Genomic DNA, 12690 nt, shown 5'->3' with positions numbered 1-12690 from the left:
AAGACTCCCTAAACGTACAGTGTAAAGAAAAGTCTCTAGCCCATTTTGTTGTAGCAGTATAAGGGGGAAGACATATATATGCAAGAAAAGAGGTCAGAGATGTATTTTAAACAAAGAAAGAGAGAATTCAGGAAACCTGATACTCAAATAGTTATGTTGTTTTTGTGAAATTCAGTTGCCCAGTTAAAAAAAAAAAACTCTGGTGGTGTGGGCTAGGGGAGGGGCCATTGCTGCTGAAGGGCAAAATTCAAGCTAAAGGAAGATTTGAGCTAAAGTGAGCGCCCACATCTTGATATATTAAATTTATGTATCGTATTGTGCTATATTTGTTTTTACTTTTCTTGTGTATTAACTGGAGAAATGCTGTTTTATTTCTGTTTGACTTGCTTTGTAAAGGCCTTTGGTCTGTCTGTCTGTCGGCCTGCCTAGGATCTAGGAGTCTTAGTAGACCATACATTGAACAAGTCAGCAGTGTGACTCGGTGGCTAAAAAGGCAAATGGGATTTGGGGGCTGTATCAAACAGAGTATCGTGTCCAGATCACGGGAGGTGATGGTACTGCTGTACTCTGCTCTGGTTCAGCCTCACTTGGAGTACTATGTTCAGTTTTGGGCACTCCAGTTTAAGAGGGGTGTTGACAAACTGGAGCATGTACAGAGGAGGGCAACTAGGATAGTGAGGGGTTTGGAGAAAGGTTGGGGAAGCTTGGTCTGTTTAGCCTGGAGGGGAGACAACTGAGAGAGGATCTGATAACCATCTTTAAGCATTTAAAAGGCTGCCATGTAGAGGATGGAGCAGAGTTGTTCTCTCTTACCCCGGAGGGACAGATCAGAACCAATGGGATGAAATTAATTCAAAAGAAATTCCATCTAAACATCCGGAAGAAGTTCCTGACAGAGCGGTTTCTCAGTGGAACAGGCTTCCTCTGGAGGTGGTGGGTTCTTTACCTTTGGAAATTTTTAAACAAAGGCTGGATAGCCATCTGACGGAGAAGCTGATTCTGTGAAGGTTTAAGGGGGTGGCAGGATACAGTGGATGAGCGATAGGGTTGCGAGTGTTCTGCACAGTGCAGGGGGTTGGACTAGATGACCCAGGAGATCCCTTCCAACTCTATTATTCTATGATTTGACTTACCTACCTACTGTGGTTAGGCAAGCATGGGGTTGTTACCTTTTTAATAAGCCATTGCATGAATCCAATGTGGTATAGCATAGACATCACGGTGCTGAAGAAAACAATTATGGGCAGCACCTAATTTGAAGACAGAACAAAATTAATTGAGTGGAAAGAATAGTTATACATATCTGCATTACAAACTTAGATGTGCATTTAGCCACAGTTGTGCAAAATCATTTGTCATGCCCCTCCAATGAGCACTTGGGATTGGTATGAAATCTCTCACAAGTCTTTCATGTGTAAAAAGGAAGGAGCTGAGGTAAGGTGTGACCCTAGTCATAAATCTTCCAAATGTGAATTGTCTATGCAACTGACTAGAACAGAATTAGAAGTTAGCAGGGCTGAAGAGTCTTCCTGCTTTAAAAAAGCCTGTAAGGGGGTGATAATGCAAAATCATCTTGAAGTAAAGCAGAGAAAATAAATGATGGCTGATCACCCATGTACTCATTTGCCCCGTCAATACCAAATTTCTGGCTATGGGAATGGACATAGAACTGATTGAACAGCCATTCTCTTGCCCAAGTAAAGACTGGGAGCTCTAGTTCAGTATAAAGGCCTACAGATATCACAGCATCTTCATCAGAATACAGTTACCATTATTCTTGAGGAGAAGTCCTGCTCTGATTTGGCTTCCATATTGGAGCAGCATTTTTGGAATGCCATCCATTTCCCATGTGGAGTGCCATCTATTTCCCACTTGACAATGATGTTTTGGTACAGTCACTTTCAAACAATCACAACCAAAGTATGTTTCTATGCCATGTGGATGGAAAGGTTTGTATTTTGTCAGGTCCCTGATGGCATCTTTAGCAAAGTCCACTTATGGCTGTCTCCTGGCATTCTTCCTTCCTTTTTACTCAGTGCTTTCTGTCTGAGGGTGGCATGTCTAGAATTTCCCAGGGTCTGTCAGCTGTAGTTCAAGTTTGATTAAGAGATCCACTTTTTATATCCATTGTGATGATGTCACTGTGGTGATATGACATTGCACCTCAGGTATTGGAGTAAATATTTAGTAGTTTTGCAAGTTGACTGTTTTACTGGCACTCCAGGAACCCGCAAAGGCTAATCTAATAAAGTCAAAATGCCAAAGAACCATTTTTCCCATCCAGATTTCAGTCTGCCAAGATAGTAGGAGGTGATTCATATATTGATGAAGGTAGTCCTGAAGATAATAGCCTTGCTTCTTGCCTGGACAGGCTGCACATCAACAGTGGAGATGATTAAAATGTCTAGTTTCTACCTGGAACATTTCTACTAAGAATAGTTTGTGACCTGTACAGAAATACATAGAAAGACACAAGAAGATATTTTGGGACCCCCCCCCCTCATCAAGGTGCACAAGATGAAAGGAGAGCTCATGGTAAAAAAGAAGAATAAAACTTCAATATTATTATGACTCTGTATTTTCATAAGGAAACATTTTATTTCTAGGGACAGAGGATTTTGTTTTGATGCCTGTTTTTTTATTTTTCTCAGATGCTGTTAGTTCATTGTTTCTTAGTTGTATTTATGGCATATACAGTTAACCACCTCTTTTTCCCTTTTGTGAAAATATGGGGGGAGGGATTGATTTTTTTTTAACTTAAAACCTAAACCAGTTGTCTCGTACAATACCACGTTTCAGAGGGAAGGCAGCCAACTAATTGCTAATCTCTAAAGAGTGAGACTTTGAAAGTTTCCCTATTTCAAGGTTGGATATGGAAGAGGAAAAGTGATTTTAGTTTGGAAGTAGACTCTTAAAAGACGGCAATATTGGGTCAGGGGTAAAGATTACCAGTCAAATGTACTTCTAACTAATGGCCTAGTGGTGGCAGCAGAGAATAAACTTGAATATTGGCATACAGTTGAAGAGGTGAGCGCCTCCTTACAGTACAGCAATTTGAGATTGACACATTTCCTGGGGCAGAAACAGGTGCATGTGGGGACATTGTACCATAGTCATGTATTTTGGCAGAGAAATGGATGTTAATGACACACGGAGCTTCACTACTCCAAAATGCAGGCCTGATGTTAAGAAGAAGGCATAAATCCAGGCTTGCTACCATCAGATACCTCTCTCCTTCTTCATCCCTCACATCTCACGTGTAGGATTCCCTTTAGAAATCCAGTCCGACTGATTGTGACGTATGAATAAAGGTGCATAGTTTAAGAAGAAGAAGAGTTGGTTCTTATATGCCGCTTTTCCCTACCCGAAGGAGGCTCAAAGTGGCTTACAGTCGCCTTCCCATTCCTCTCCCCACAACAGACACCCTGTGGGGTGGGTGAGGCTGAGAGAGCCCTGATATCACTGCTCGGTCAGAACAATTTTATCAGTGCTGTGGCAAGCCCAAGGTCACCCAGCTGGATGCATGTGGGGAGCGCAGAATCGAACCTGGCATGCCAGATTAGAAGTCTGCACTCCTAACCACTACACCAAACTGGCTCTCTGGCATTCTTAACTGGAAAGCCCCCCTCCCAGATTTGAAACCAGCATTTAATCCAGGTGTTAATCCAGTTTCATGTACAAGGACTTAAAGTTGGTTTAAGTTGACACCTGAACACACTCAAAGAGTGCTGGATGCATCCGACACAGCAACATGTATTTAAAGTACTCTTCATCTTCTCCCAGGCTTTACAGTTTGGGAACTGCTGGTCTGATTTGCAATACAATGGGGGGATTGCAATGATGGTTTATACTGTAGGGCTCATCTTGCACTGACAATATTAAATCAAGGATACTTGCATAGCAGCCTCCTATACAAGAGTCTTGCCTATTAATAAAACACACTAATAACGTTAAGCCCTTTTTGTCATTCAGGGACAGTCATCCTCCTCAAGAATGCCTTTGTTTATTGGGGGGGAGCAAAGAATTCAAAGACTGTACAAGAGCAAGAACAGAATGTTCTTCAAATGACATTCCTTTCAATATGTTCTCTACTTGTAGGTGGAGGCAAAATAAAGAGCTGGTTGTAAAAGAAAGTGAAGTGATATGTTTATGACCTTTGCACTAGCCAGTAAGGAGGTGTGCTCCCTCCAATGTTGCTAATTCTAATTTGGGATGCTTGGCACATCTTTGTAGAGCACAAAATTTAATACCTTCTATAAAGCAGAAATTCTGGGGCAAATGTGAGCTAAGCCAAGATTTTAGCTTTGGTTAAATGAGAAATTCAAAAACAGTAGACCAGAAAGAGAGTTCCTTCGTAAATAAATAGGGAAAAGTAAGAAGATGGAAAACACTTTGGATCTCATTCCACTAGTGTTTCCAATAAATTAATTATCAGAGAAAAGTAGGTAATTACCAGAGAAAATATCTTCTGCCTGGACCATTCACATAGATGCTCACACCTGATTCAAAAAGACTGTGTCTGAATTGTAACAATTTGGAATTTAGAAAGAACAACTCTACCCATAGAAAATCCATGTATAAGGAAGAAAACTAGGCTAAAAACCTGTACCCAGACATTCAAGTTTTCTGTGTGAAGGAATTATTTTTTGTTTGGAGTGCTCACAAGCAGTCTAATGCAGGGGTCGCCAACCACCGGTCCGTGGCCTGGTGCTGGGCCGCAAAGGCCTCGGTGCCGGGCCGCCAGCAACCGTACCTGCCTCTTCCCCCCCCCCCCGCTGTGAGAAGCTCGCCAGGCCCTGAGCGAAGCAGCCGCCAAAGCGGCCGCTTCGCTCGTGGCCTGGCTAGCTTCCTTCTGTGAGAGTGGGGGGAAGACGCAGGTGCGGCCTCCGGTATGCCAGCGGACGCTAACGCACACGCGCGGAGCTGCCGCGTGCGCGTGTTAGCGCCCCCTGCTGGTGAAAATGTGCATGCACCGCTATTTTGCGCATGCGCGTTAGCGCCCCCTGCTGACGAAAACGTGCATGTGTGTGGCCGGGCCGGCAGCTTTCCCTCAACCCCGGAGGCGGTCCTCAACTGGAAAAAGGTTGGGGACCACTAGTCTAAAGAAATAATATCCGATCACAGATTTATTGTGTCACTGGGGCCAGATTTCAAGTGTAATAACGATAGCTCCTAGCCTCCATGTATTCTGACAAGATGTCAAACATGCCCACACTGTTCACCACATTCCAGTTTTTCTGTGTGAGATAGGCTGTTTATAGGCAGCATAGTAAAATGGAGGATTTTTAAAGGGAATAGTAAAGAGAAACCTTGTGGTAGCAGACATTTCTCAATCTGAATTATCCCTGGAAATCTACAGTAACTGAATCACCAGCAGCTGTTTTAAAAATCCAGACAAGGGAAGGCATGGCTAAAACCCATGCCTTCAGCATTCTGAGTCTATGCCCTTGGTTGGCATGTGAAGAGCTCATTCACATTTTTTAAACAAACTAAACCTATGGCAGCTATGCTATTATCCAATAAATTGTTCTACAGAACTATGTTGGCACCACTTGATAATGCCCATGGGTTGCTGGAGGGAAACCTGGAATTTTCTTCAGTTCAAAAGCTGCTTGATGAATATGCTTTATGATCAGTGGTTACAGGCTTTCCAGAAAGCATGCTGAGAGTCATGGAGGGATAAATCTTTGTCCGTTGTCTCATAAAGCACAGACTGAATGCATTTTTATCAACTCCTAAGGAATCGTATGTTCTTTCTCACTCAGGATCCATGGTGACAGACCAGAATTTTGCAGATGGGTGGCTCATAACAACAATAACCTAATATCCCACACTTTTAGGAGAGACAATGAGGATTTGTGTTTGTTTGTTTCTCATGAGGCTCCTCCTCTCCAGACTTGTGATTATGACTGAAATAGTTTGAAACACCATTGCTCTTTTTGATGGCAAATCTGCTGGCTTGGAAACACAGCCAGTCTTACAGCTAAAACAGTTCTTCTGCTGATGAAGTACACAACGATCCTTGGAATGTTTCTACAGATTTTGTTAAAAACCTTTGACTTGCAGGAGGGCATTATGTGCTGGAATAAAATGCAACACCAATGTTGGGATGAACAGGCCACAGCTTGATTGCCTCCCCATGGGAAGGTTGGCACAGCATGGGAGAGGGAGCCTGACCCAGCAGTCAGGAGACTGCACCAACAACCCACGGAGTCCAGAGGCGCCCTGGGGACCCGCACCATTCCCAGCAGGGAGAGCAGATCCCCTTGCCTACTGAAGTCTGCCACTAAGGGAAGCAAGCTATGCAGGGGAGCCGCCAGGTGCCAACCTGCTTTGACTGCCCCCAGGCTACCTGGCAAACGAGCCTCAAAGTGAGGCCCCAAACCCCAGGGAGTCTGATCACGCACCAGACTCCCTGCCAACAGACTCCATCCCATGCAAACCCACAGCTGTGACAATTATTGAACAAAACATACACCTTGAAAACCTGAACAATCCTGTATACAACAACATAGGGTGGATGGGGGGGGGGGAAGCAGCTCCCACGGCATTCCTGGCAAAGAGGGCGAGACCCACGCACGTGGAGACTGAAATAGTCACCACAGGTCCTGCCCTGCCCTTTATGCTGTGCATGCTGTGTTGTCTGCACACACAGTAGAAAGCCTCTGAGAGGTTGCCTCTCCCTCCCAGCAAGCCCTCTGCCACGTCAATGTTTGGCCAAGGTAAGTCTTGGCTGGGTTTTTGCAGAGAAATGAACTCTCCTTTAAGGAAGCTGGAAATAAGGGCTTTCCCCCAGAGGTCCATGCATATGAGCCCTGTTACATAGCCATTACCATAAATTAAAATATATCCTTAGTAAAGTCATTATTAACAGCACTCCATTATTCTCAACTCCACTGAGGTGTATGCCTATGCCACTCATACATGTGTGCACGTGTATGAGGTTATGATTTGCCAACTTAGGCAGTCACTTGCATGGGGTTTCCCCAAACTTTTATTGCCTAGGTGAGAAGGAGAGACATGTCACATTGGAAATATCCAAACAAGTACCCCACCCACATGATTGCAGCATTCCCATTTTGCTAGGCAACATATCTGATTGCACCATGAGGAAGTGGGAAAGCATCAGTGCCTTTAATCTCTGCATTCAACAGGTGAAGATGTGTTAGCATGTTGTGACAGAAGAAACCATCTCTGTTCATCTGCTGAAATGCTGTCAGGTGGAAGCACCAAAAGAGACAACAGAAAGCTCTATTTCAGAGAGAGAAAACATTGGGGTAGATTGAAAGCACATTTTATATCCAAGGGAGTGGGTGGAATTCTGGCCTGTTCCCCCTCCCACATTGTACTAGAACTGTTCCTGAGCACTCTCCGACCTCCGTAAGCACAGTAAGCTGCTGTGGGACAGTTCCATTCTGAAAGCAGAGTTCTACTTCTGGTACTTTATATCCAACCTTTAACCACAAAAATAAATGATGTACTATGGGGTGTGAGCTAGATGGGAAGATGTTTCAGATGCTGGACAGAAGGTAGAGAACCCAGCTTTTTGTCGATTATTAAACAGTTTATACATGTAGTGGGAATAAACACATATTGCAGAGGATGGCAATGGCAAACCACTTCTGCTTCTCCTTTACCCTGAAAGCCCCTTGCTGGAGTCACCATGTCAGTTGTGTCTTGACAGCACATAGTTTGAAGTTATAGCTCTTATGAAAGAGAGCCCTGCTGGAGCAGACTAAAGATCCATCCAGTCAAGCTTCCCATCCACTGTTCTTATTGAACCAACAACTCCCCACCTTATTGCTCAGGGTTTTTCTGCATGCTGGACTTAATTCCTGACTTTCCTGGCAGTCAATCCACAAGCACTGGAATCGGTCTGAACATGATTCTTCTGTACATAAACATTTTCACCCTGGTGTAATCTGTTTATTTTCTTCTGCACATGCCTTATATAATAACTAGATTTCAAGCCCATTTTAAATTGAAATAAAATGGGCGCTAGATGGGCTGGGGGGGGAGAGCCCGTCCCCAGCAGAAGCTGGAGGGAAAAGGGGGGTGGGGTAAGGAGGCTTCTGTCGGGGCGGAGATCTCCCTCGCGGGTGCGAGGGAGAGCTCAGCCCCGGCAGAAGCCGGAGGGAAAAGGGGGGCTGGGAAAGGAGGCTTCTGTCGGGGCGGAGATCTCCCTCGCGGGTGCGAGGGAGAGCTCAGCCCAGGCAGAAGCCGGAGGGAAAAGAGGGGCTGGGAAAGGAGGCTTCTGTCGGGGCGGAGATCTCCCTCGCGGGTGCGAGGGAGAGCTCAGCCCAGGCAGAAGCCGGAGGGAAAAGAGGGGCTGGGAAAGGAGGCTTCTGTCGGGGCGGAGATCTCCCTCGCGGGTGCGAGGGAGAGCTAAGCCCAGGCAGAAGCCGGAGGGAAAAGAGGGGCTGGGAAAGGAGGCTTCTGTCGGGGCGGAGATCTCCCTCGCGGGTGCGAGGGAGAGCTCAGCCCAGGCAGAAGCCGGAGGGAAAAGAGGGGCTGGGAAAGGAGGCTTCTGTCGGGGCGGAGATCTCCCTCGCGGGTGCGAGGGAGAGCTCAGCCCAGGCAGAAGCCGGAGGGAAAAGAGGGGCTGGGAAAGGAGGCTTCTGTCGGGGCGGAGATCTCCCTCGCGGGTGCGAGGGAGAGCTCAGCCCCGGCAGAAGCCGGAGGGAAAAGGGGGGCTGGGAAAGGAGGATCCCGCCCCCCCACCCTTCCCAAAGGCTCCCACGGCGTCCTGTCGGCCCCGGGAGCGGGCTCGCCGGGCGAGGCCGCTGCCGGGGCCGACAGAAGGCTGGCTCCCACCACCCCGACCCTCCCCCAGCGGCGAACGGCGTTCTCTCGGCCTCCGGAGCGCCCTCGCTACCGCGAGGGCGCTCCAGAGGCCGAGCGAAGGCTGGCTCCCACCACCCCCACCCTCCCCCAGCGGCGAACGCCATTCCCTCGGCCTCCGGAGCGCCCTCGCTACCGCGAGGGCGCTCCGGAGGCCGAGCGAAGGCCAGCTCCCACCACCCCCACCCTCCCCCAGCGGCGAACGGCCCCCGAAGCGCTCACCTGTCGCTGTGCGTGTGAAGCAGGGAATGGGGAGCCGCGCTTTGCGCGGCTCCCCATTGCCTGCTTCGGGCGGGATGGGTTTTTATCCCGGACCGGTCCCGCCCAAACTCCTCCCCACTACCCCTTACTCCTTTATACAGTCCGTGGCGCCCGTGGCGCCACGGGCTGTGTACAGATGATTTTCAAGGGACACTGCAGTCATTATTGGTGGTGGCAATACAGCAAACGCAATCAAAACCACTCATCTTTAGGGGGAAGAAGATGGAGTGATTTGACCAGGATGACAGTCCAATTATCAAAAAGTGGGCTGGCATGAATAGGAGGGGACAGGATAAATAAAACCAACAGAAACATTATATAAAAGGAAAAAAAATGAATTAAAATTGGCTTCCAGAAAAAAAATCAGGGTAAAAATGGCTTCAAAAGCATTGAGAAAAAATTGGGGGTGGGGGTGGAGGAACCAAGTATAATGAAAGGCACAAAAATGCATATAGAAATTAGGATAGACTAAAGCAATATGGATTCAGAACCAATGGGGGGGGGGTATGTGGAAAAGCCCTCATTCTCTTATCCACTGTAATATCCCAGCTGACAGTTCTACCATCTTATGATTTGTTTTTTTTATAGCTATCTTAGGTTAGTGGCCATCAGTACATCATGATAGTAGCCATATTACTTCACCTGTCTTATCCAATTGAATACAGAACAGAGATAGTGGTCATTTACCTTGAAGGCAAAGAAGTGATCAGTATATTTTTCACCAAACACGAATTTAGCACCAGCATCTGTGTATTCCAAGAAAGTCTTAAAAGAAAAAGAAAAACAGAATTATTAAAATAATACTGACAGTGACCTCTTCCAAATCACAGGCACGCTAGAGGTTCTTATCATGACTAGTTTACTTGATGTCACTGGATGTATTTCAAAGGTACGCCTCAGTAGGTGGTTCCACTGAGAACAATTAGTTGAATCAAGTACCAGCAAGGAAAGCAATAGATTACACAAAATATTTGATTAATTTGATTTGTGTATGGCCAGTGACCAAGATTAAAGGGATTATGAAGTAAAACACTGCAGAGAATTAAAAATGGGATGGGAGTAGATGGGGCGACATTTCCCTCTCTTTGGTAACTCACATAGGAGTTTAAAGTGACCTCACGGATCACCTGATCTATTTATTGCCTTTCATCCAGCAGCATCCAGACTGTGTCCTCATTTTCTAGCTGCCAAACTAATGGTAGAAAGCACTGTGTGAGGTGTAAAGGCTTGCATATGTGGTTGTGAGGTCATCTTCATTTTGCTCCTTTAAAAACCTTAAGAGCCTCTATTCTTGTGGCATTTGGAACCTCAGAACTACTGCTACAGCTCCAGAAAAAAATATATAGCAAAAGTAATGTCAGTTATTGGGCAGAGCATTGTTGGTCTAGTGAAGCCTACCAGTTTGCAGCTGCTATGAAACTACCTCCACAAATCTGGGTTCACCTGGAAGTTTAGGTAAGGATCTGCTTTGCTATGTTATTAGCTGGCTTGGCTAAGTTGAAAAGATCTTCCCAAGAGTCAGGGCATGTCACAATGTCCTCTGGAAGGGGCACAAAATAGACTCATTGTGGCTGGAGAAAAATGGGATGGAATCCTTTTATTTATAAAGGAGAAGGAACAATTTGATGAAACTGCTATGGAGGGATACTTGAGGGATATTTACTTACCTTTTTTGTCTTGGAGTTTTAGATTTAGGGGAAGCAAAACATTTTTACCTTGCTCAGAATTTTGGATTTATTTGTAGCTGACTTCTACTTAGTGGAAACTATTTTTAAAATTACAACCATGTGATTTTGTGGTCCTTTTTGGGTGCTACTTTAAAACATCCCTTGGGGAGTAGTCCTAAACTGGTCTCCTCAGAAGTCCCATGTCATTCAACTATACTTAATCCCAGGAAAGTATCTTTAGGGTTGCTATTTTGGCCTATTCTAATCTGGAAATTAAAAAACAACCCTGCCCCAAAAGCCAGTTAGGAAAAAAAAAAGAATAAGGCTGTAAAAAATAATTTCCTCACAGAGGTCTGGTAAATTGGGCCTCTGACCAGTTAAGCTAAGTTCCATGTGTGGGGGAAAAGAGGAAAACCCGAAACCTTTCTTTTACCACAGCTGCATCTGAAAGTTTGGAGTTCTGCTGTTAGCATTGCAGTGCAGAAAAGAACTGCCTCTTACATCTCATGCTGTGAAAATAATAGGCGTGGGATCCCGAGTACTTTAACATGGGAAGCAAAGGGAGTGGGTCACTATTCATATCCCACCTGCAGAATGAACTTTGGCTGTGGAAAGAAAGAGCAAATGTTCCAAAACCACAGAGCCAGTGACTCCAGTGATGTGGGCTCTGTACCTTTAACTCTGTCCCTTTAAAAGGAGTTTTAAATTGGTGCAGGACTGTTTCCCCTGTCCACAGGCAAGGCTCAGTACCAATGTTCAGAAAAGGGCAAAACAGGGCTAAAATCAACAGGGGCTTGTGGACTATCTGGGCTCAGGAAAGCACATCACTGGAGGTCTGTGGGAAGGGGAGACCAAAGAGGGTGGGATTTGGGGAGGGGGGATCTCAGTGGGATATAATGCCATAGAGTTTACGTTCTAAAGTGGCCAACTGATCTCCAACTGCATGGAGAGCAGTTTTAATAGCAGGAGATCCCCAGCCACCATCTGGAGGTCTGTAGGACTGCCAGCCACCTAAGTCTGTAGGAAAAAAGTATGCTTGAACTGACAATAAAATGTCAAGCTTGTCAGCGATCAGCCCTAAACAGAAGGTTGTTTGTGTGTGAAGGTCAGTGGGTGTGGGGGAGCATTGCCTGAACGCCCAAAGCAGTTGAAGATGGGATGAAAAAGTAATGTTTTTGGGTCACGTTTCTACTCAGTTATTTATGCAGATAATGTTGATTTGAGAAGCCTATAAATGGTATAAATATGCTTTCATGGAAACAAATCTAGGTAACAAATCTATAATTGACTTTTCTGAGTACTAGGTGCATTAGGAGATATTAGATTTTTGATCATCTTATGGCAGAATTCTTTATATCAGCAGCAGTACTGTGTTTGAGCAGTTCAAAATCAGATCTTTATTGGCATATGAGTTCAAACAGTTTAACTGCAGTTTTGTAGCACAGATTCAATTAAACTGCATCCAGTTTTCAGGCAGTTGTCTGCCGAACTGAATTCTGCCAGAGGGTAAGCTGAGATGGGCTGATTATTTTGCTATTTGGACTTCTACAATCTATGCTTCTGTTGTGTATTTTGCAATAAAGGGGAGACATGGCACTTGGATAGCTCGAATGCTTCGGGCTCCTGTTCCACTGAGGGTCAATTGCTGCTGTGATTGACAGAACCGGGTTTTGGGTACGCTAACCCACCCACCATCTACTCAGGAATTCCTTGTAAATCTCTGGGGCCTCTCTGTTCCGCAGGGAAATTAATTTTCCATGGAACGCAAGCTCAGTGTGCACAGGGTCCAGTAAGTGCTGTCTGCCATTTTAAAACTTTTTTCTTTTCTTTCAACTCTGCAATCTACAAAGCTCTTATTTTAATCTACAAAGCTAATTGGATACTTCCCTGCAAGACTTTCGACTCATCATAACTCCGGAGT

General features: G+C 45.5%; 1 protein-coding gene across 1 annotated transcript in view; it reads right to left on the bottom strand.

Annotated features, from left to right (window-relative positions):
- The window catches only part of SLC28A3 (solute carrier family 28 member 3), a 76952-nt gene that overhangs the window by 29960 nt on the left and 34302 nt on the right, over window positions 1–12690 (bottom strand). The window contains exons 8-9 of the mRNA XM_077344649.1: window positions 9790–9867; window positions 1170–1250 (exon numbers count right to left, since the gene is read on the bottom strand). Coding sequence (XP_077200764.1) covers window positions 1170–1250; window positions 9790–9867 — 159 coding nt within the window. The remainder of the gene's footprint in view (window positions 1–1169; window positions 1251–9789; window positions 9868–12690) is intronic.

Source organism: Paroedura picta, chromosome 7, assembly GCF_049243985.1.
Source record: "Paroedura picta isolate Pp20150507F chromosome 7, Ppicta_v3.0, whole genome shotgun sequence".
In the NCBI taxonomy this organism is placed as follows: domain Eukaryota; kingdom Metazoa; phylum Chordata; class Lepidosauria; order Squamata; family Gekkonidae; genus Paroedura; species Paroedura picta.
The sequence above is the reverse complement of the archived record's forward strand: the minus strand, read 5'-3'. Positions and strand labels throughout refer to the sequence as shown.